The 20,019-nt window shown below is 50.0% G+C and overlaps 1 protein-coding gene across 1 annotated transcript; it reads right to left on the bottom strand.

The window, feature by feature from the left end:
* Positions 1 to 2,350: 2,350 nt before the first annotated feature.
* Positions 2,351 to 13,034, bottom strand: LOC100904990 (unconventional myosin-IXa). The gene is made up of 38 exons (XM_029110823.1): positions 12,984 to 13,034; positions 12,071 to 12,214; positions 11,802 to 11,946; positions 11,606 to 11,709; positions 11,444 to 11,522; positions 11,187 to 11,361; positions 10,990 to 11,083; positions 10,769 to 10,888; positions 10,469 to 10,595; positions 10,150 to 10,372; positions 9,916 to 10,039; positions 9,664 to 9,774; positions 9,458 to 9,548; positions 9,220 to 9,368; positions 8,819 to 9,141; positions 8,566 to 8,728; positions 8,318 to 8,479; positions 8,077 to 8,235; positions 7,863 to 7,987; positions 7,662 to 7,770; positions 7,396 to 7,545; positions 7,056 to 7,202; positions 6,738 to 6,952; positions 6,405 to 6,646; positions 6,143 to 6,308; positions 5,891 to 6,035; positions 5,636 to 5,805; positions 5,351 to 5,519; positions 5,031 to 5,173; positions 4,758 to 4,917; positions 4,510 to 4,643; positions 4,185 to 4,332; positions 3,923 to 4,099; positions 3,383 to 3,528; positions 3,164 to 3,268; positions 2,920 to 3,071; positions 2,703 to 2,830; positions 2,351 to 2,611 (listed from the first exon to the last, which is right to left on the bottom strand). The coding sequence occupies exons 1-38, from the start codon at positions 13,008 to 13,010 to the stop codon at positions 2,558 to 2,560; spliced, it is 5,505 nt and encodes a 1,834-aa protein (XP_028966656.1). The 5' UTR covers positions 13,011 to 13,034; the 3' UTR covers positions 2,351 to 2,557.
* Between the last annotated feature and the right edge of the window lie 6,985 nt (positions 13,035 to 20,019).

Below are 20,019 nucleotides of genomic sequence, written 5' to 3'. Positions count from 1 at the left end.
AAAGAAATCAGTGTGCCTCCGATCGAGCGAGAAGCCTGTCGACAACTCAAGACATTGGACGGGATCGGGAAACCCCCCTGACTCTCGGCCGGATATAGAGTGGTTGTTCATAAATCATGTGATAGGTTTCGTATGGGTTTGCGGAAACTCAGTACTAGCTCGGACTTCGGAAGACTGGCCGCCAGTCGTTAACAGTTCGGCGCTACTGAACGAGATATATGTAGAGGTATGTGTGAGAAGAAGAGGGAAATGAATGATAGGAGTGGAATAATGGTCTTTTAATAATTGTGCTTCTCATAGACGAGAGGACATACCCTTAGGGGCGGAGCAGTCGATCGATCACGAGCGTATTCGAGGCAGCTCGACAAAAATCCTTGGAGATTTGTGTTGAGAACGTCCTCGATGATCTAGCGCTCACAATGGTGATCCTCTGATACCGAGGAATCTAGCTTGATAGCGTGGAGAAGCGCGTAGTTTGAAAGAAGAATAGCGGCTATCCACGGGCATATACAAGCGAATCGTAGTTAAGAGGAACAGTTTTTGTGCACGAAACCTAGAACTTGTATTGCGTCCGGCTCCTCGAAAACCGAGTAGAACCATTTCGATGACTCCGATGAAGAGGGGGGATTGAGGGAGAGTACTCGTCCTAGAGTAGGTCTTGGGGCTTCACAAACACCTGGCAGTCGCCTCCCCGCGACACAGTGACCGGAATAATAATCCGAAATCCGGCGGTGAATAAATTACCGTAAATATTCCAGTACAAGCCCCTCGCCAGTAGTAGCCTGTCTCCCATAGAAGGCCCTCGGCGGGATTCCCGAGTCTAATAGAAGCCCGTCTCCAATAGTAGCCCGTCTCCAATAGTAGCCGGTCTCGGACAGGTGCCCCTTTAGGGGGATCGAATCAGATTCCCGAGAAGCTCTATTCCGGAACATACCTCGGTTTTCAGATGTCTCGAGGAATCCGGCTTTCTGAAGTCTCTCTTTCCCAATCGCCGTCATTGCAAAATCGCGCGTGTGATCATGAGAAGCTCCCCTGTAATAGAAGCCCCTCTCCGATAGAAGCCCATCTCCAATAGACGCCCCTCTGCGAGGAGGTTCTCGAATTATAGAAGCCCGGGCTTGTATTGGAATGTTTACGGTGTCTCATCGGAGAATATCGGGAAGCCCCGGCGGTGCCGGCGCAGGCGGCGCGGCGGTGCCCGTATACTCATGTATTCGCCGAGGAGCCATAAACTTCGAGTTCGGCATCGTGATTGGAAACGCAAGGACTGTGCGGGCGTTAAGCTTTGTCTGACCGGCTATGAAGTCTAGCGTCTCTGACCGATCGCGGTCTGAGCGCGCATACCCGCTACCGAGACCCCATCCTGGAAGAACCTCACCGATGAGCGGAAGAAGCGTGCTGCGCACTTAGGTAGCTTCTGTCGGCGAAATCTCGACAGCATGTTAAAGCATCGGCGACTCGCTTCCATAAATTTCTCCATATGTAGTCAGACAAGCTCGGAATCCAGACGCGAAGAGGAGATTCTGGTTTACTGAGATCGTTGCGTTGAGTAGCGTCGTTGAATAGCAATACGGTGAGACAAGAGATCGACGTCTTAGGTCAAGAGGCTCATCGGCTGTTGACAAGGGCTAAAGTTGCCGATGTAGAGGAGAAACATTGCCGAACGGAGGTTGGGAAGCCGGTACGCAGGCGAGCGAGCCGGCGGGCGGGCAGACGGGCGGATCCTTCCCATTGTTTCTAGAAAAATTTATCGAACCTATTTGCTCTTTGCTCCAAAAGAACGTATCGATCGTCGTGATAGCCTAACGCTAACTCGCTGTTCAGCTTTTGTTGCGGCTCCTCGATCGAGAGTTCTCTATCTCTAGATTTGAGATCCTACATTATGTCTTGGAAACTCCCCGAGAGACAGACACTGCGTTCTCTCTTCATTCCTCCTCTTTCATACATGTAGAAAACGCTTCAAATAGTGCCATCTTCCGTCATGGATTCACAATCGACTGCTGCCGCAGCCGAACAACGAGCTTTCTGTGGACGAGTTGTGAGAGTTCTTGGACGCCGAACCAATTGTGCTTAGACCGTGCCAAATTGTTGTCGCCGAGGGTTTGAAAGCTGACTACCACTCTGGGTTCGCACTGAGTTTTTCTAAGAATCGTATGAACACAGCTTGTGGTAATCAATCTGAAAACCCAAAATCTACGCAGATCGGTCGTTCCCTCGAGTTGCTATTCCCCGGTGAGTGGAAGAGCTTCTCATCCCGCCTGTGCCGTCCCAATCGCCTCTGTGTTCGAGGCTCTCCCGAATAAGGTTCTGGGGAAGCCAGTTCTTGTTGTTACCCTGAATACGAGAATTCACTTTCCGGAGATGACTTTATTGGGCATCCAGGAGTTACGATATAAATTAAAGATTCATGGCATATATGAATATCCGGGTAAGGGGGACTCGTCCGCGAGACTTCCGCCCGCGTTCAGTATCCACAGTCGGATTTGAGCTTCTTTTCGGTAACACATGCACCCGTGCACTTCATTGTCTTGGAATTCGTTGTTTGTGTAGAAGTTGCCTAGACGAGAACCGTGGAGTCATCTGTTCCCGGACTTGTTTGATCAGTGCTTCCCTGGAAGAAGCACAACTACTGAGCACCTATAGGTGATTCGGAATGCTCCTTGAGAATCGAATGGTAAGAAGGAGACGCAAGGATTGCTCACTTGGTTGAAAACAGCTTGGCCTTCGGAGCTCTGCGTCAATCGTCTGATCGGGGTAGATACTCGACTCCGCGTTGAGCATTTCGCCGAACTCGCTGACCCGTCCTGATTCTTGTCACTGCCTCCGCCTCCTGTGGAAAATTTTTGAAAGGCATGAAGGACTACCCGTAGAAAAACCGACATGAACTGACAGCAAGCCTAACACCCTTGTCCCGCCTACCGGTTGCTGAGTCGCCCTGAGCGGTGCCATCGTGGAAATCGTCAAGACTTCCTGCAGCCGAATCGTCAATATCAGTCGTAGATAGATGGTCGTCGTCAGAACCCTGCGATTGCGATGGCTGGAGGTTGGGCAGGTCTGAGGTGAGGAGGGCTCTGCACAAAAACGGATGCTCATCGTTAGAGAACTTTTGTTATTTTACGTAGGGACCGATAATGGTCGTTCGGCAGACGATTCCAAAACTCACTTTTCTTTCTGGAGACTCTGGATATGATTGGTGAGAATAACTTCCTCGTATTGATCTTCGGAGCCCGTACGGTTTTTCTCCTCGGCGAGGAACATCCGTGACGATCTGAGGGGAATATGTGGTTCCTCGATGATACATAGGAGACCTTCTAGCAAATATTCTGTACAATATTTCCTGCGCCGAGAATAAAATAGTGGCACAATGATCAGATCCACGAACCTCAACGAAGATAGCCTCGTGGATGCGGTGTGGCACGCTGTATCAAGCGTATCGATCTCGGCCAGCGTGTTCGTGAGACGTTGGAATTGATCATCGATCAACAGTGTTATACATTCGGTCTGCTTCGATATCGAGTTCAATGAATCCTGTAACGGAATTTCCAGACTTGATAGTGCAGTCCATAATCTCGAAGGTCGTTAAGGGTGAGCCAGCAGAAATCTGGCAGTCTTCAGCAGGAATTCCCAACCGGGGATCCCAGAGGGTCCCAGAGACTCCGGACGATGATCCCATGCGTTGTCAGCATTAAGGACGCCAAAAAGTGGCGAGGAAGCGTGAATGCCGACTTAGATACTCGATCATATCCAGAATATCGGTGAATAATCGAGAGATGCAGTAGAGAACCGTGGTGCCTAAATCTTTTGAGTATGACATCATCCCCGAGAGCTCATCACAAGAGGCTCAAAGTCGGTCTCACGATTCGCGGGGATCCCGATAGGCTTTAGGGGGAACACTGATCTTGAAAATCTTCATGCGACGCACCTGAGCTTTTTCTTTCTTATTGGTGCGGAAAATACACGGTGTAAAAACGATAGCCAGATTCTCGGCTTTCATTCGATTCGATTCCTCGTGTGTAGCGACACGGGCCAAGTGGAACATAAGGCGGCCGAATAGGTCATAGTTTCTTCTCGGCAACTTCGTCAACTGGTGGAAAATCGCCTTGGGGAAAGAAACCGTCAATAAATGAGCATTCTCCGGGATACATATATATTCACCATCACTATCCGGAGCAATCGATATTCACCTGGAGCCGCTCTTGTCTATCAGCGATCGAAGCAGCCCATACGAAATTCGAATATAGGTCGGCGGTCATGAGCGGTTCGGGAAGGTCCCGAAAGAAGGCTTTCAGGACTGAGGTCAAGACATGTATGCTGTAGTTGTCCAAGGTCACACTGAAAATAAATGAGATGTTGCCGGAATGAGATCGAGTATGCGAGTCATTGGACCCGTGTTGGGTCCCGTGTTGGGGTCCCGAAAATATTTCCGAATCATGAATTCCGCACGAGTCCGCGGACGATGACCCTCCGAGAATACCGTCGGCCGTTCCCCCTCTCGGCTTGTGCCGTTACCTGTAGGGATCTTCGTCCATGATCAATCTCAATTGATCGATCTCCGCTTTCCTTCCGCCTTTTCGATAAAGACCCTCGCAGTAGAGACCACGCAGCTCGATCTGGTTGATAAGCATGTCCACCACGACTGGCACCTGTAACGGATTCGCGGCCGTCAACGTGCGCCAGAGACGAGAATATCCGCGCGATATTGGTTACCTCTATAAATCTCATTCGGACACACAGAGCCGGCCGCTCCATATACTTACGGGACCTTCGGAATCCTTGACCAATATGTCTAGAGGCACACCGAAATGATGACGTTGAGGGTAAATCATATTCTTACACGACGCGACGATTTGTGAGTAACATTTCTTGTGGCACATCAGTTTACAGCCTGAGCAAATCAGTCCCTTCTCGAGCATCAACCTGTCGAATTCAAAGGAGCTTATGTTTTAGCTCGAGAGTTCATCTATCTGGCCTCGTCGATCGTCGCTTTGTGTTGCTCCACCATGGTAGCATGGGAATTCGGATCATCTAACCTTATCGGATTGTTGCAGACTTCACATGTCGTCGTAATGTGAACTAATTGAGTATGGAACAGATGTTCTCGGTGCTCGATCACATCCTTGCGCTTTTTGGCAGTTTTCTTCTTGACCTTCTTGTCAACGGGCTTGTCTTTCAACTGAAAACGTTCGAACTTCATTGGAAGGCTGTCGAAGAGCGATGGCGCGAAGAAGTTTATGAAACCTAATATGAAACTCCTGGATCATCCGGAAGGGCTTCGGAGACCTTCTTCAAAAATGAAGCCGAGCTTAACGACGGCGAGCCCCGACATCTGCGAATCGTTGCAGGTACTCACATCTTTCGACTCCGAAGGTGCGCGACAATGATTATTCCGGAATTCGTCGATGAAGCCTCTAAAGGCATTGACAGCCATCGTCGTCGGGAAATTGTGCTTCGTTTCCGCGGTTTGGTTTTTGAGCACCGAAGCCACAACTTGTGCATAGTGATCCGTGAGGTCCTTGTATCTGTGGATTCGGAAGATGAATTGAGATCCATAGTTGATGCTACGTGTGAACGGTCACTGACTCCTCCCTGACGGGTTATGTCTACTGCAGTCGAGTCAACGGAGGCTTTCTCTTACCGTAGACAGAGCTTCTGAGTATCTAGAGGAGCTGTGCAGTAGGTTGAGATGAGATTGCACTTGAACTCCTTCAGAGCCAAGGCGAAAACTCGGTCGACTTCTGAATCCTTTTGTGAATACTTGTTCTCAGACAGCGTACAGAGTTTACGCAGCAAGAAGTCTTCCAGACTCTGAAAGAAAGAAAGGGAAGATAATGATTCTGTGCTATGCCTTCAATCGGTCCCGCTTGTCTCAGCACCACAAGGAAATATCCACCTTCAGTACTGCTGGATCTGAGATAATGATGTCGCCAGGGTCCTTGAATTGTGTGGTCCTCGTGAGATTCCAACTCTTGGCGGGACTGGCTGTCTCTCGAGGTAGATTGTACATCGGAGTAGAAGCATTTTGTTGGGACATAAACCTGGAAACCAGGAGTATATATCGAAATCAGAAACGAGCGACCGATCGACGATAGTCTTTCCGCGTTGCGACCGACAGCTCTAGTATGCTCCTCATGATTGATGAGACCTTTCTTGGTGTAGTGATCCCTGGATAGGGTAGATACGATCCCCTCGCAGAGCGGGCGTTCTCCGAGGACTGTGATTTTGACGTTCCTTCTTGGGAATGCTCTGAGAGAATGACGTACAAGCGACGGATCCGGCGGGACAGTCCGAATGGAAGAGTCTCTTGCAACCTTCAGTGAGAAAGGGAGAAGAACCATAAATTGGAAGATAGGAGTACAATCAGGATAATCTTCGATTAGTTCCCGACAGCGGGTTCTAATCCTCACTTGTGCATTGCCCCATGTGAGTGTAGCCAGGTCCGCTGCAGGAAGCACAAATTTGGCCCGGTTGCACTCTGACCCTTTGAAGGAGATGGATGTTTGCGCGCTTGGCTGAGGCATTCTGACGCGAAGTTGGCTGCCTCAGAGTGCTCTCGCTCAGAGTCGGTCGTAGCGGGGCTTTTTTCTTCACAGTGCGAGGTGGCCGAATCTCCGGCATCGATGCTCCCGACAGCTCGAGATGTCGATGGCTATAAACGAGATCCGATGCTAATATCTCATTCCTTCCGAAACTCGGCGGCGCGACTCCGAATCTTCGCCGAACGATGTCGGAGAACCTACCTCGCTGATGCGGAAGCTTCCAGACTCGCAGGAGCTTCTGATCCTTGATCATCGTTAGTCTTGCTCCTCCTAAGAGGCGGATGTCTTCGTTGAGGAAGTACCACCGCGGTTTTGGACGGCTCAATCGCGGTTCCTTGGGAAAGTATTGAGTGGAACTTCTGCGCCGCCACGCATTTGTGGTACCGCAGACGAGCGAGGTGACCGCGACAAGCCGCCTGAAATAGGTCGCCGGCTTCGTCAAATCGATACTTTCAGTCTACATATGGTGAGTTCAATTAAATAATTCTTCTGGATGTACATTCTCCTGAAACCATTTACCTGGAAGTGCACAATGACCCTGTCAATCGCGTAATACGCTTTATTCCTCTGATAAGTTAGCCAGGCATGCTGGATGACTATGGCGGCTCTTCGTTCAGTACGCATTCTATGTGCTTCTCGTCGGAGCAGAAAACCTCGACAGTGAGCCTTAAATTCAAACGAAGGAAAACATTGGGTGGAGAGAAAACTGGAACAACTCCCGCTGTTGGATATTCCCGAACCTTTTGAAATTGGGTCAGATCCCGAGTGCAGTGAGTACAAAGATTGCCGTGACTGAGTCACGACGGAGGAACGTGAGAAGCGCTCGGAAATGATCGATAATAGTCGACCAGAGCCTCACCTGGAAGATCACGATTGAGGATCTGAGCTGTCGGAAGTGCTTCCGCAAGAGCCATGTCCTGATGTACTTCTGAAGGGTAACTATGCGCCGCAGTATGTGCTGGTGCAATTGTTCGTCGAGCCTCAACTTCTCGGACTCTCGCAGGAACACCTGGAGTTGAGACACGCTCGAGCTTTTGAGATTCTCCTCGCTGCGGAGCAGGGGATGGGAATTGAAATATTCATGGAATCGCGAGAAAGATACGGAAGACGGGTCGCTCCTCTAACCTTGCTCCGGCCCATTTGATATTTCGTAGTGTCGAGCTGCATTTTGACTAAGAAGCTTTGAATGTCCTGCTGAGAACTCAGGAGGCCGTTTGGTAGCAATATCCGATACCTTTAAACGAAAGCGTGATCGGTGATTGAGAGCATAGGAGCAAGTGGAGTGTGATATTCTCCGCGAGGAAGCATTACTCTCTAGCAACCGACCTCTGGATGAATTCTTCGAAGGCGAGCCGGACAGAGTAGCCCGATTGACGAATTCGTACAGTTTCCAGCATGCCCGTGTAACGCAATTGTTGTAGGATCACCGCCTCGTCGAACATGCAAGGTACCTGAAGAAGAAATTCCTCGTGACGCCTTCGGATGATATCGACTTGGCGGGCGGAGCAGCCGAACCTTGAAAGGAAAACTTGGAGCTCACCTTTCCGACGTTGCTCTTTATGCAACGAACGAAGAACGGATTAGCTTGGTTCAGCGTATCCATCAGCTTCGAAAGACTTGACGCGAATTGCGACGTGACCGTCGAATGACATTTTCGGAAATTTTGTTTGACACTGGGTTTGAGTCCATGAGTATCTCCCTGAAAGATCGAGGTGACTCGTGAGTGCGTCATCGATCACTTTTCACGATAAATTCCGAGTTTCGCCATTCCATCAACGCACCTGAGTTTTGGCGTGAGCCATTTTGATGTTTTGCAGCGTATATACACCTCTGACGTGCCGAGTTCGTGTTCGGGAGGTTTTATTTTTCTGGATGATTTGATTCGCTTTTTGCAGAACTTTCGCTTCGGAAGCCCCCAGGATATATTCAAGTCCATTGAGTCCCTGAGAGGGGGTAAATTTTCGTCAATATGGGGAAAGACAGAATACCATGGACCGGTGAATGATCCCCGTCTTGGCGACTGACCCACCTTCTGGCTTCCGTAACCCCAGTTATCGAAAAAGTTGTTGTCAGAGAGCAGAGAATCCTGCCTTTCAGAAATGGATCGAACCGATCTGCTCCGAGCACTGTATTTTTTGTGCATGGCGGCAAACACAGCGTACGACTTGAAAAACGCGCGAACGACTCTCCATCTGTAATGAAGGCCCCATACTGCATTATGTTATCCGCCGGAATGACTGCAGACCCGATTCCGAGAATGTTGCAGAGAATACCCCACTCACCTATAGCACGCAACAGGATCGCCTCCTACGAGTTCTCGCACGAAACTTATGTGCGACGATTTGAGCACAGCCACTACATCGGGCTTCATTTGATCCAGGTTCTTCTCTTTGAAATCGTGAATCTGGTACTTGACCTTACCAGCGTAATGCTTGATAAAGAAGGCATTCTCCTTCTTCTGGGGTTTGTCGTAGAAAGTATTGCATCCGTGATAATCTTTGAACTTCTGCAGAAGCTGAGCATTTGTTGATCCGCTAAAGTTGCACTGATCGTTGAGCAGACACACGAGTCCATGTGGTCGATTCTCAATGAGCACCAGACATTCCTGAGATGAAAGAGAAATTCCACGAAATGCTCGCGGAAACGGGGAGTGAAATCCTCAGAGTCGGCAGGGCTCACGTACCTTATTGTCCTCGAATTCGATGTTTTTCCATTGTATCCCTTCCTTCAGATACTCTTCTTGCTCATAATTGAAAACGTGTTGATTGAAGTAGTGCTGGAGGTGCTCATTTGCCCAATTTATACAAAACTGCTCGAAAGTATTATGGTTCCCTAGGGAAAATGGCCAACATGAGAGGATGTCGAGAAAGCTTGAGAGAATCCATGGCACGGTACTCATTGAAACTATATGGAAAGCTTACCGAAATCTTCGAAACCAAAGATATCCAGGACTCCGATCGAGTAACCCCGATGTTCCACCAGGTCTTTCTTCGATAAGAGCGCATAATTGACCTTTGAGACACAACGACATGAGTTTCATTACAACGGCCGTGAAGTGAACCTCTAGCGGGCTCCACCAATTCCTGATCTAGGCTGGTCGATTGCGTGGGAGAATCTGGCAACATACCTGCATCACAATCCAATCGAAGAGTGCGCCGTAAAGACATTTAGCAATGGCATCCCGGGCAGCGATCGCTTCTGACAGTCGATGATTGATGACTACGGTGTCCCCAGGCGCCTAGTGTGGAACGTAAGAATCTTCCGTAGAGAATCGGTCGGATAAGAGGAAACAGGATAGTCATGATGTCGTGATTCATTCAATCATAATGACGAAGAATTCGAGCGGCAGGATTTCTCCGGCATACGTTTCCGAGCTCACCTTAGCTCTCTTGGACACTAATGCTTGGTGGAGGGTCTCGACTCGAACACCGAGTAGTCTGGATATAACTTCCAGGGTGTCTTTGTTCAGTACGCCGACCGATTCATCGCTATGATAGCCCGATCTGCAATATATTTTCTCAATCGGGTAGCCCGCTCGGTAGAGGCTCCGAGGCTGATCATGATCGATCAATTCTTCAGGGCGCACACTTCGCGAGGATGAAGTCAATCTTACCGTTTGCTGAACTCGATGTTCCCCAGTTGTAAAACAGCGCTGAGAACGCGCGTGGATTTGTTCATTTTGTCCTTCGTGAAACCGACCATTTCCATGCTCTGCATGAGGCGGGCATACTCGAAGTGTTCGTCGACATTAGATACGCCGACGTTTCCTCCGCTCAAGTAATTGTACTGAGAGGGATCTGACAGATGAAGTTCTTGCTTGTCTTCCGCTGAAGCACCTAGAGACGCGAGAAATTCATGGGATGAATGCCTCCTCTGTAGAAATTTCACCGCATCCAAAACACCGCATTATCGCTCTGGAATTCTCCACGAACCCAGGAGGAGATAGTAAAAAATGTGGTAGTTCCGCTCCTTCTCGCCCTGGGAGACGATCCTCGACTTTTCCAAGAGATACTTTTGAACGACGGCTCCATGAACGCTTCCGTTTTCCCGATAGTTGACCTACGGACGGAAACTCCGATGATTTCGGTGGATCGAAATAGACGTAGACCTCTCGCAGACACGCGAACGCCGCAGAACATGTTCCCCGCGCGTCGCGAAACTTGGAATAAGCCTGATCATCCTCCCGTGGAGGGTCGACAGACGACCAAGAAGAATCGCGGAGATGGCATTACCTGGATGAATTTTCCGAATCTCGATGAATTGTCATTGTGTTTCGTTTTAGCGTTTCCGAAAGCCTCAAGAACAGGTCCCGCGGAGAGAATGGTTTGTTCGACACCCCGGCCATAGGAACCCTGGCGATTGGAGGAAAGATTAAATATGAATGACCGAACAAATAGTCCTGATCTGGATAACTCTTGTAGCAGGCCTCTGGTTTTTAAGAGCGCGAGCCGACCTTTTGCGAGAGCGAAGTGAGATGATGCAACAGGAAATTAGTCGACTCGGTTTTTCCGCTGCCACTTTCGCCCGATATCACGATGCATTGGTTCCTGCGGAGGCAACATTGTTCCTAATATCTTCGGTGATAAGGCTCCTCGTCGTTGATTCGGAAAGGAGCGGATCAGAACTTCGTTACGGGTGCGAGGAATTTACCTTCGTTCTTGCAGCATAGTATGATACGCTGCGTCAGCGATAGCGAAGATATGTGGCGGCAGATCTCCCAAGCGTCGGTTTTGATAAAGGCCGACATATTTCGGGTTATACACGGGGTAGTATTTGAAAGGGTTGACCGCAATTAAGATGGAGCCGACATACGTGTAGATATGACCTGAAGAGATCAGGAGTGATCCACTCGATCGATATCGAGGCCGGCGAGCTCATAGAGGGACAGTAGAGACTGATCAAATTACCTTTCAGGAATCTGGCTTTGAGATTGTCCAGCAGAGTTTGCTCAGTGAGATCTGGAAGTTGGCAGAGATCCGCGTATTCCTGCAAAGGAAGTTTTCAATGGAAACTTCGATTCTCTTTCTCGCCCATTCCGGGGAACGCGATCAATTGCTTGGAAGCATCACCTTGTCCGAGGGCTGACAGAGGAAGCGTAAGAAATAGTCCCTGATCAATTGGGTGTCGGTGGGTTCAGTGGCCTTCCAGGAGAGATTTACCAGGCGATTCGAACCTATGAAATATCAGAATTTCTAGATTGAACTCTTCGGACCGATGCGGCTCTATGATGCGAATAAGGCATCAGATACATCGTGCTGCGCTCACCAATTTTCTCTTTCAACACGAATCTGTATCTCGGTCCATCGAAAGAGCTCGGACCCTGTGGCCAGAGCAACTGGAGCGCGACCGGGCATTCTGCAGGAGAGAGTCTTCGTTCCTTGCACTCTTGTCCGGAAGCATTGGTCACAACCTGCACGCGGAAATCACTTTGTTAGAGCGATTATTTAAGATCGATGAGCCTTCTCAAAACCGCAAGTCGCACTCTATAAACTCGGGGTATTCCGGGAGCCGGAACGGATAGATTCAGAGCTCACCTCCGCCAGTTCCAAGTCGTTCCATTGTGCGGCAGTGAGACCGAGCTTGTTCGAGATGCACTGCAGAATATCCGACGACGAAGTTTGCTTCGAAGCCTCGATCGACAGAGCTTCGTACAAGGGACTGAAGCCACCGACGTGAACCTGTCCAATGCATATGGTAAGATACCCCGGAAATTGTCATGGGAAAGATGGAGATTCTACCGCGTCACTCGTACTCTACATGATTTCTCGGAGCTCTTTCATTCCATCGTCCCGTGGGATCCCAGGATTCCTGAGGGTGACGATTACATGAAAACTATCCTCCCGGATCCGGAATCATACTGCGCCCGGCGAGGAACGGGGGCTAAGGGTCGTTACGGACAGGTCTCGACGCTCAACTTTTCGTTCGATCGCTTGAAGGTACCGCTAGCTTTCCCGCACTAAGAATAATCTGTAAGGGTCAACACGGAGCGGTAAACCGCTGCTTCGACTTACGGATAAAAGCGTCGATAGGTCTAGCGAATTGCAAGCCATATCCGCTTGCAAAGAATCGCCGGACCTAATTGTTTTTACGGTCCGGCGTAGAATGGGAGGAACAGCGTCTTGCTCCGCTTGGCACGATTTAGTCATATCGAGTGACTGGATGGAATATTCAATAATCTAATCGAAGAGTTCCAAAACGGTGGAACGGTCTCTCGATCGAGTTGAATACACATCAGCTTCCGCTGATTTCTCCGCATGAGTCTCTCCCAGAGGAAGCCTCGCTCGGCCCGCGAGAGTCTCGACGTCGACCGACGTCGCCAGGAGCCCATGCTTCCTCAGTCAATACCTTATGATGAAAATTCCCCCTTTCTCGATAGAGCACCGTGAAGGAGTAAGGTCTCGATCTGTCATGCGATTCAGCTGCGCTCGGGCGAAAAATCACACTGACCTGTAGTACGTAGCGGGGCTTCGACATTCTCGATGTTCGAGAACGCCTACTTCCTTCATTGAAATCCTGGAATAAAATTCCCGGTTTTCAGAGGAACAGTGCATGGAGATCGGTCACATTTCCGTCGGGCTTCCTGATGTTTGGTAGCGATCTTCATCTTTCTTTAGTCACAGTATAGGTCTGAATATACACGAAGCATTCGGCTAAAACGTATCCATGACTATCACAGATCCTAGTGCGGAACACTTGCCATGGGTAGAAAGAATCTGGTCTCCACTCTACTAGTGAGTGTGTGGATGTATCCGTCGGTAAGTTCCTAATCCGATCCAGAATCGTTTAAACGCCTTGGATCCACCACTCCATTGTCGCCGACAATTAGGACTTGCAGGCAGAATCCGACGAGCACGCGAGCTTCGGAGCTATTGGAACATTTTTAATGTTTGGAGAATTTTCCATGTTACGTGTATACATCTAGGCAGCCATTACGGCGCCTGTTACGATGATGACTTTACGGCGCATTGATCCTGCTTTTTCTTTGCGTTCACACGGGCCGTCTGAACGTGGACGGTGACGCGCCGGCCCCGCCGCTATGAGCTGTGGCCAGGTGCTACACAGCTATATTCGCTCTCTACTCACCACGGCGCCACCGTATCCTTCGAGAAGTATCAGGGATGAATGAAGAATACATGTTCCGGGAGAATCTCACAGGAGATCAGCCGAGTTTCCTTCCATCCAAAAATCACGGATGTTGCTGCTTATACCTCTCAGATATTTTTCTTCATTGGCCGAGTCTTTTTTATCCGCGTGAGAAGGGAATGGAGGATCCCCCGGATTCGGCGGTCTCCGCCCCGCTATTCAGCCTCTGTTGGAGCTGCCCCCAACCAAGCTCCCCTGATTCCGGGGCATTCGATTCTGGATTATGGAGACACACAACATAGCAACGATCTCAAGACATTGCGCATTCTCATTGATTGGTACGTATAGGAAACATCCAAATCACTCCAAATTATTATTATCCAAATTACTCGGAATCTGCTCGGGGCGACCGTGATCCGTGCAGTTCATTCATTGGGATCTGCTGACGGCTTGGCTTCTGACGAGCCATTCGAATCAGTGCGGGCTCCACGGTCCTGAGTAGTGCTCTCATATTCTATATACATATGTGTTCCTTCGGAGGACACATCACTTTTTGCGTCTCCTCGACAAAGACACCAGCCCCCGTGGAGCGAGCGACCGCAATGTGTCGAGCTGCTCATTACCTAGAGCTCAGTCATCGGAGGTTTCCTATTCGCTCGATGGCGTGGAGAGGAGCAGTGGAGAAAGGGATTTTAGTGCTGCCGTCGTGAAGGAGCATGACGGCGTGAACGCCCCGATGACCAGGGAAAGGAAGGGAATGGGAGTAGGTTTGCCCCGGATACATTGCCGCGAGAGCTGCAGGGGATCGCAGGGAATGGAGGGATGAAACATGCAACGCTTAAGGGGGATATATGTTGCATCCGCGGTCTGGTCTTCGATTCTTACTTGGTCGGGATCAGAGATCCAGTACGACGGCCCACCTCGACCCTCTCTTCTATTTATCGCCTTCGAGGGATGTGACAGTGTGACCACTCCATTTCTTCAAATCGATTCCGCGTAATCGGGTTGAGGCGATCAGACGGGAATGCTCTACTTGAGCCATCTCATCCCCCGCGTCCTCCCTTCACGTGAAAGACGCCATCGATTTTCCCGGATACAATAGTTTTCTTCTCGGAATCGTCGGATGAATCGACCAATGGATCGATCGAAATCTGCAGCATAGAATTTTCTGGATCAATGCATGAAGGGATGCCCGTACGGATGCATGAAACTATCGAGCGGGCCGGATTCTCGTGGGACAATTCAGCATGTGTCCAGGGAACCGGATCCAAGGATCCTGATCCGCTGGAAGGTCCAGATCAGTAGATCATTCCGACCAAATGTATAGGAGCGTTCGGATGAGTCTCCTGATGCTGCTCCAGAATCGGAAGCATGGAAATCTAGGTGAGGTGATTTGGAGATCTCCTCCCAGGAGGAACCGATTCAGACCAGGGAACGTACGTCCTCCCGCTCATCTCTTCTTCCGTCATGGACACTGTCACGCTGCCTTCCATCAGTCGACCTTTGCGGCATACCATCCTTTCGGAACGGTTCGGAACGACTAGATTCCGCAGTTCGGGGAAACGTCCATCGAAAAGAATCCGGATGTCCCCCTTCTCGACATCACGATTCGCACCTGATGTGAGCGTCTAACTTTCTGGAGAACATTGTGCCCCCAGCGACCTTCGTCTCCTCAGCGGGGTCCTCTGGAAGGGCAGACGAATCTAAGTCTTCCAATGGGCGAATCTTGGTTCAGAAAGAATGTGAAGGCACCTCAGGACTTCGATGGGCACTCCCCTATTCGTGTGCACTCGGAGCTGTCAGCATCGCTCGAAACACCTTGGTTCTAGCGGTGTGCTTCTTACGATTCGTCGACCGGTTCGGAACGGGGACTTCATCACAACCCGAACATTCGACGAGGCTTTCCGTGTATGGCAGGAGAGGTCGAGCTATTTAGAGGCAGCTTTCCAATTCGGTGGTCTCGACCACCGAAAGTTATATGTCAACAAAAAAATCTTCTCGAGAAAGTCCCGGCCCGAATACCCGGGGTCTGATACATGCCAGCCCGATTTTCCATCTCGATTCCATCTGGATCGATATCCAATTCTGGGGTTTCTGGACCGAGTACCCCGACGGCCCCCATCCCTTGACTCATGACTCAGCCATTCGATTATCGTTACCATCCCACGATTCGCACAAAAACTTCCCCCTCACTCTTCTGCAGGTCTGGGGAACTTGCTCAATGCACCTGGTCTTGGCGAAGCGGATCGTATTGCGGGAACCTTCCAAATATTTCCGCCGCTTCGGCAATTCTGACTGGACAGCAAGACCTTTCAGCTTTTATTCTCCTGGCAAGTGTGATCCCGAGTTCCCCTTCATTCAGATCAAATCGCGCGGTAGAAGACCGAGACATGATCAATTTACCCGTTCTATTCATCGGATCGTGATCATCGCGGAGTAGTCGTCGCTCGCCATGCGACTGAAAGGAAACATACTCGAGTTCTCTATCCCTGAAGTTCAGCCGACTGTTCTGTAACGGCGAAAACACGTACATGTTGCACCTATTCTCAATCTCACCCTTCCTTCCAATTAGGACTCACTCTGCCGACAGCCAAACCACCCATTAGGGATCATCGACAGACGAAGGAAAGCAAGAAATGGCTGTACTTGTGGATACAAAAGATTACCTGCTGCCATTATTTCTGGTCGTTCCGAAATTCCGGCTGTCCAGAAATCGTAGGACGAAGTGGGATGCTGTCGCTCGTCGGTGGAATGCCTCACAGATCATGTTCACCGCTGAATGACCCGGCAATCATCCGAATTTTACCCTGTCAGGAACCCTCCTCTCACAATAAAGATTACCAATTTCTAGGCAGCTCTGAATCCTACGGAAATGAAGGAGTACAATACGGGAACACCTCAGAGAACTCAGTCTTCCTGAACGAAGATTCATCCGACCACATCCTAGCGGAGTCAGTTCCCTCGAGCTGGAGAGAGCTCTCCATTGGCATGAGATTTCTGTGGATTGTAGACTGGGGGCTCCAGATCGCTGCTGCCAGAGTCGAGATGGATAAACAGTAGCCGGGATTGAACTTGATATTGGTCATGATCTCCAGATTGATGCGCTCGGTCGGTGAGAGAAGACGTCTGCTTCGCATAAAAGCATGCCGATGGAAGTTCTCAGCGTCGGAGCAGTAGAGAAATTCCGAGCCTCCGCCGAGAAATCCCGACCCCTAGGCTGATACTCTCGCCAGAGGGACTCCCAGATCCATCGGCTGGCAGCCCTCCGGTATCTGAGAGTTGAAGATTCACATAGAGAGTTCCGGATGGTTTTCCCGCCCGAAGCCACCAAGAACCCCCCCACTCCCCCAATGGCTCCCCAATACAATCTTTAGGAATGTTCGCCGCCAGTTCACGGATGACGGAATGAACTCGGCAGATTATTTTGCGTCGTTTTACTATATCGGGATGAAGAAAAAATAATTGTTAATGGTTCAGCGTCTCGGACAAGAATTCATCTTCAGAGGTGACGTCAGAGAAACAGTGGTTTAGCCTGACCCTCCAAGGGACGAGGGCTCTTGCCCGCCCCTGGTAGAAGTCAAGCCCCAGATGGTATACGTGAGGCGTTCGTGCGTGTTTCGATTCGTGGCTTGTTTTTTGCTTATTCAAAGTCGGAATGTGTAAGTCGAGTGGTTTAGTGAAACAGAGTCTCACTGAGTCTGTAAGCACTCTAGTTTGTCGGTTTGGTGTCTCGTGATCCCTGTGGCGTTCGTTTTCGCTTTTTCGATGACTCGTTTAGCTGACTAATGTTAGCTAGCTCATCGGCTTTTGCTTTGTTTGCTGTCAGACGGTCAACCAATAATTCCCCGTGGCGCATGGCGCGCTGTTCGAATCCAACCCCCCTCCCGGTAGATTAAAAAACATGAGAGTGTCCACTCCAAATTCGGACCAGACTCTAGCTTGCTGACTATTCCACCGACAGATAGATTTTCAGCCAAACGATCCGCAAACGTCTCTCTCGTTCTCTCCTCTCCTGTTCATAGCTGACCCTCGGCCTCCTCCCGACCGTTCTTGCCCTAAGCGACTGATCGCTCGGCGTCAATGATTACCCATTCTCTTATGCAGCCAGTACGATCATTTAGCTCGGTGGGTTCACTTCGTCTCGGAGTAGTGTGAGAGTTCACGTGCATTCCAGTTCGCGCTTCAGCGGAGACGGCATATCCTCGACTCGCTCAGGAGGCTCTGGAGCAACCGAAAGAGCAGCGAACCAGCCGACCGAGCGGCCGTGCATCTGTCCGTCCGTCTCTCACACCCGGCCGATCAACCGAACACTCAGTAAGCCAGTCGATCCGCCAGCGGGCAAGAGCAATCAGCCTGTCGAGCCTTCCGCCAACTTCCAGACAAGAGCTCGAAGTGGTCGTCGGCGTCGTTGGAGAAGCTCGTCTTCCAGTTTCGCTCCTCGGAATCTCTTTACCGAGGATTGGGTCCAAGCCCTGGAATCTCATTCCGGAGTCCAGAGCTTTCAGGAGGCTCTCCGATCCCTCGATCCATCGTTTCGGTGTCTCTGGCTGCTTCTTGACGCGGGACGCGTAGTATCGATTTTCGAGTTCGATCACCGATGGACCACGGATAATATTCGAAGGACCGGCAGCTCTCGGATCGCATGATGGCGGATGCCGACAATGAGGTAGGACATCAGTTTCAAGCTTCATACCCGATATTCCGGCATTAAGCCTTTCGCGACGGCTCAATGTAGTCACAGCGCGGTCACATGATGTTTAATTACGGCGACTATTTCGCATTAAGCGAACGAGAGTGGAGTGCAGAAATCTCGGATCGGATATTCCCCGGTCAGGTTGAGCCTTCTCACGTGTTTATCTATATGTGGAGCCACCTGGGAGACGAATTTTCGCAAAAACAAGCTTGGCGCGTGAAGAGGGGAGTACGAGAGCTCCCTTCATATGAGAAAGTCAAGGATCCAGCCCCCCAACTTGGCTTTCCGTGGAGCTTAGAAGTCTTCATGCAGATTCGTTGAGTCGTGATCAGAAGTTCGACGTACATATGATATGCAGTCAAACATCCGCATCTAGAATCTTTGGAGCAATTCCGAGAATTTCAGCGAGTTTTCGTTGAGATCGGATTCGCGTCATGCGAGGCACCGACATTCTAGAGGTAAACTCACAGTAAAAACAAACATATTTGGCGCGTTCGTCGAAAGACTGAGGGACGACCATCAACGGGCTGTGGCTTTGATAGCGGTCATTTGAGTTTGAGTAAAGCATGCATAAACAAATCTTGATTGATCCGTTCGGCATTCGAGATCAGCTCAGAATGCTCCGAATTGAATAGAGAAAATCGCGCGGGTGGGCTTCTGAGTTCGCGGAGCTGGTCTTCGTTCTGGGAATTGGGAAAATGTTGATCCGACCCGTGCATTTCGTTCTGAGTCCCTTCCAGAAAGCCAATTCGCCAAGTATACTCCATGAAACCCCGATAGCTCTATCGTCGTATATTCTTGAGGCTTTCTAAGCTCGGACTACGCGGTGGCGATACGAGATATCTGACGCTAGCGAGCAATGAGCACGCAGTCAAACTCGATATCTGCGACTTCATGGCATGCGACCTAATATCACTTACGAAGCCATTCGAGGAAAAGCAACAAACACAGATACGAATGCATCCCAGCCACCAGACATCTGTTTGTTGGGCTTCAGGATAACAGAGGAAGGGGGGAATCCGCGAACTCTCCTCTCGTTCAAGCGGCCTATCCCGCGCCAAGAAACTCCGGAGGAGCTGGTCAGAATCGAAATATTCGAAAACAATCGGAAAAGTTCAACCTCGATGGAGCAATAAAACAAAAATACAATCCGGTCGAGCTGCGTCGGCAGGGTGTGGTTCCCTTAAGCTTCCCCTCCGTAGCCTTGAACTTGAAGATGGCTCTAAAGCACTCGATTCACGACTCGCTTCTTTATTCTCGAATCCCGTCTGGACAGCTCTTCAGGATTGGAACGGACCGGTTTCTCGGAGCGTTTCGCGAAACAACCCCGTGTTCGTTCTAGGGGCGTGATGACAAAGGAAGCTGTTTGTCTGTTCGGAAATCGTTGACTCTACCGTGACCGCTTCCGAACCGCTCCCCATGATTCTGGGCTCGCTTGGACGATGCGGTCACTTCTCTGAGCTTTCTTTTGAGAATACATCGGTTTTCAGAGTGATGGTGCTCCGAATTTACCGCTCCTGAGTTCTCGGGACAAAGAAGATTCTCCTGAGCTTGTGTATCATTCTGCCATGAGGAAGTCCGTGGGAGATACCAACAGGTTCGTTTTTTAGCGGAAGATGACTCCGAAATCCATGTTAATGATTACGTCCCGCCGTACTCTTCTTTCTCCGTTAACCGTCGTATTTATCCTTTATTACCTCCAGTTCG

Source organism: Galendromus occidentalis, unplaced genomic scaffold (genome assembly GCF_000255335.2).
Source record: "Galendromus occidentalis unplaced genomic scaffold, Mocc_1.1 scf7180000077121, whole genome shotgun sequence".
Lineage (NCBI taxonomy): Eukaryota > Metazoa > Arthropoda > Arachnida > Mesostigmata > Phytoseiidae > Galendromus > Galendromus occidentalis.
Note: the sequence above shows the minus strand (reverse complement) of the source record. Positions and strands in the feature narration are given on the sequence as shown.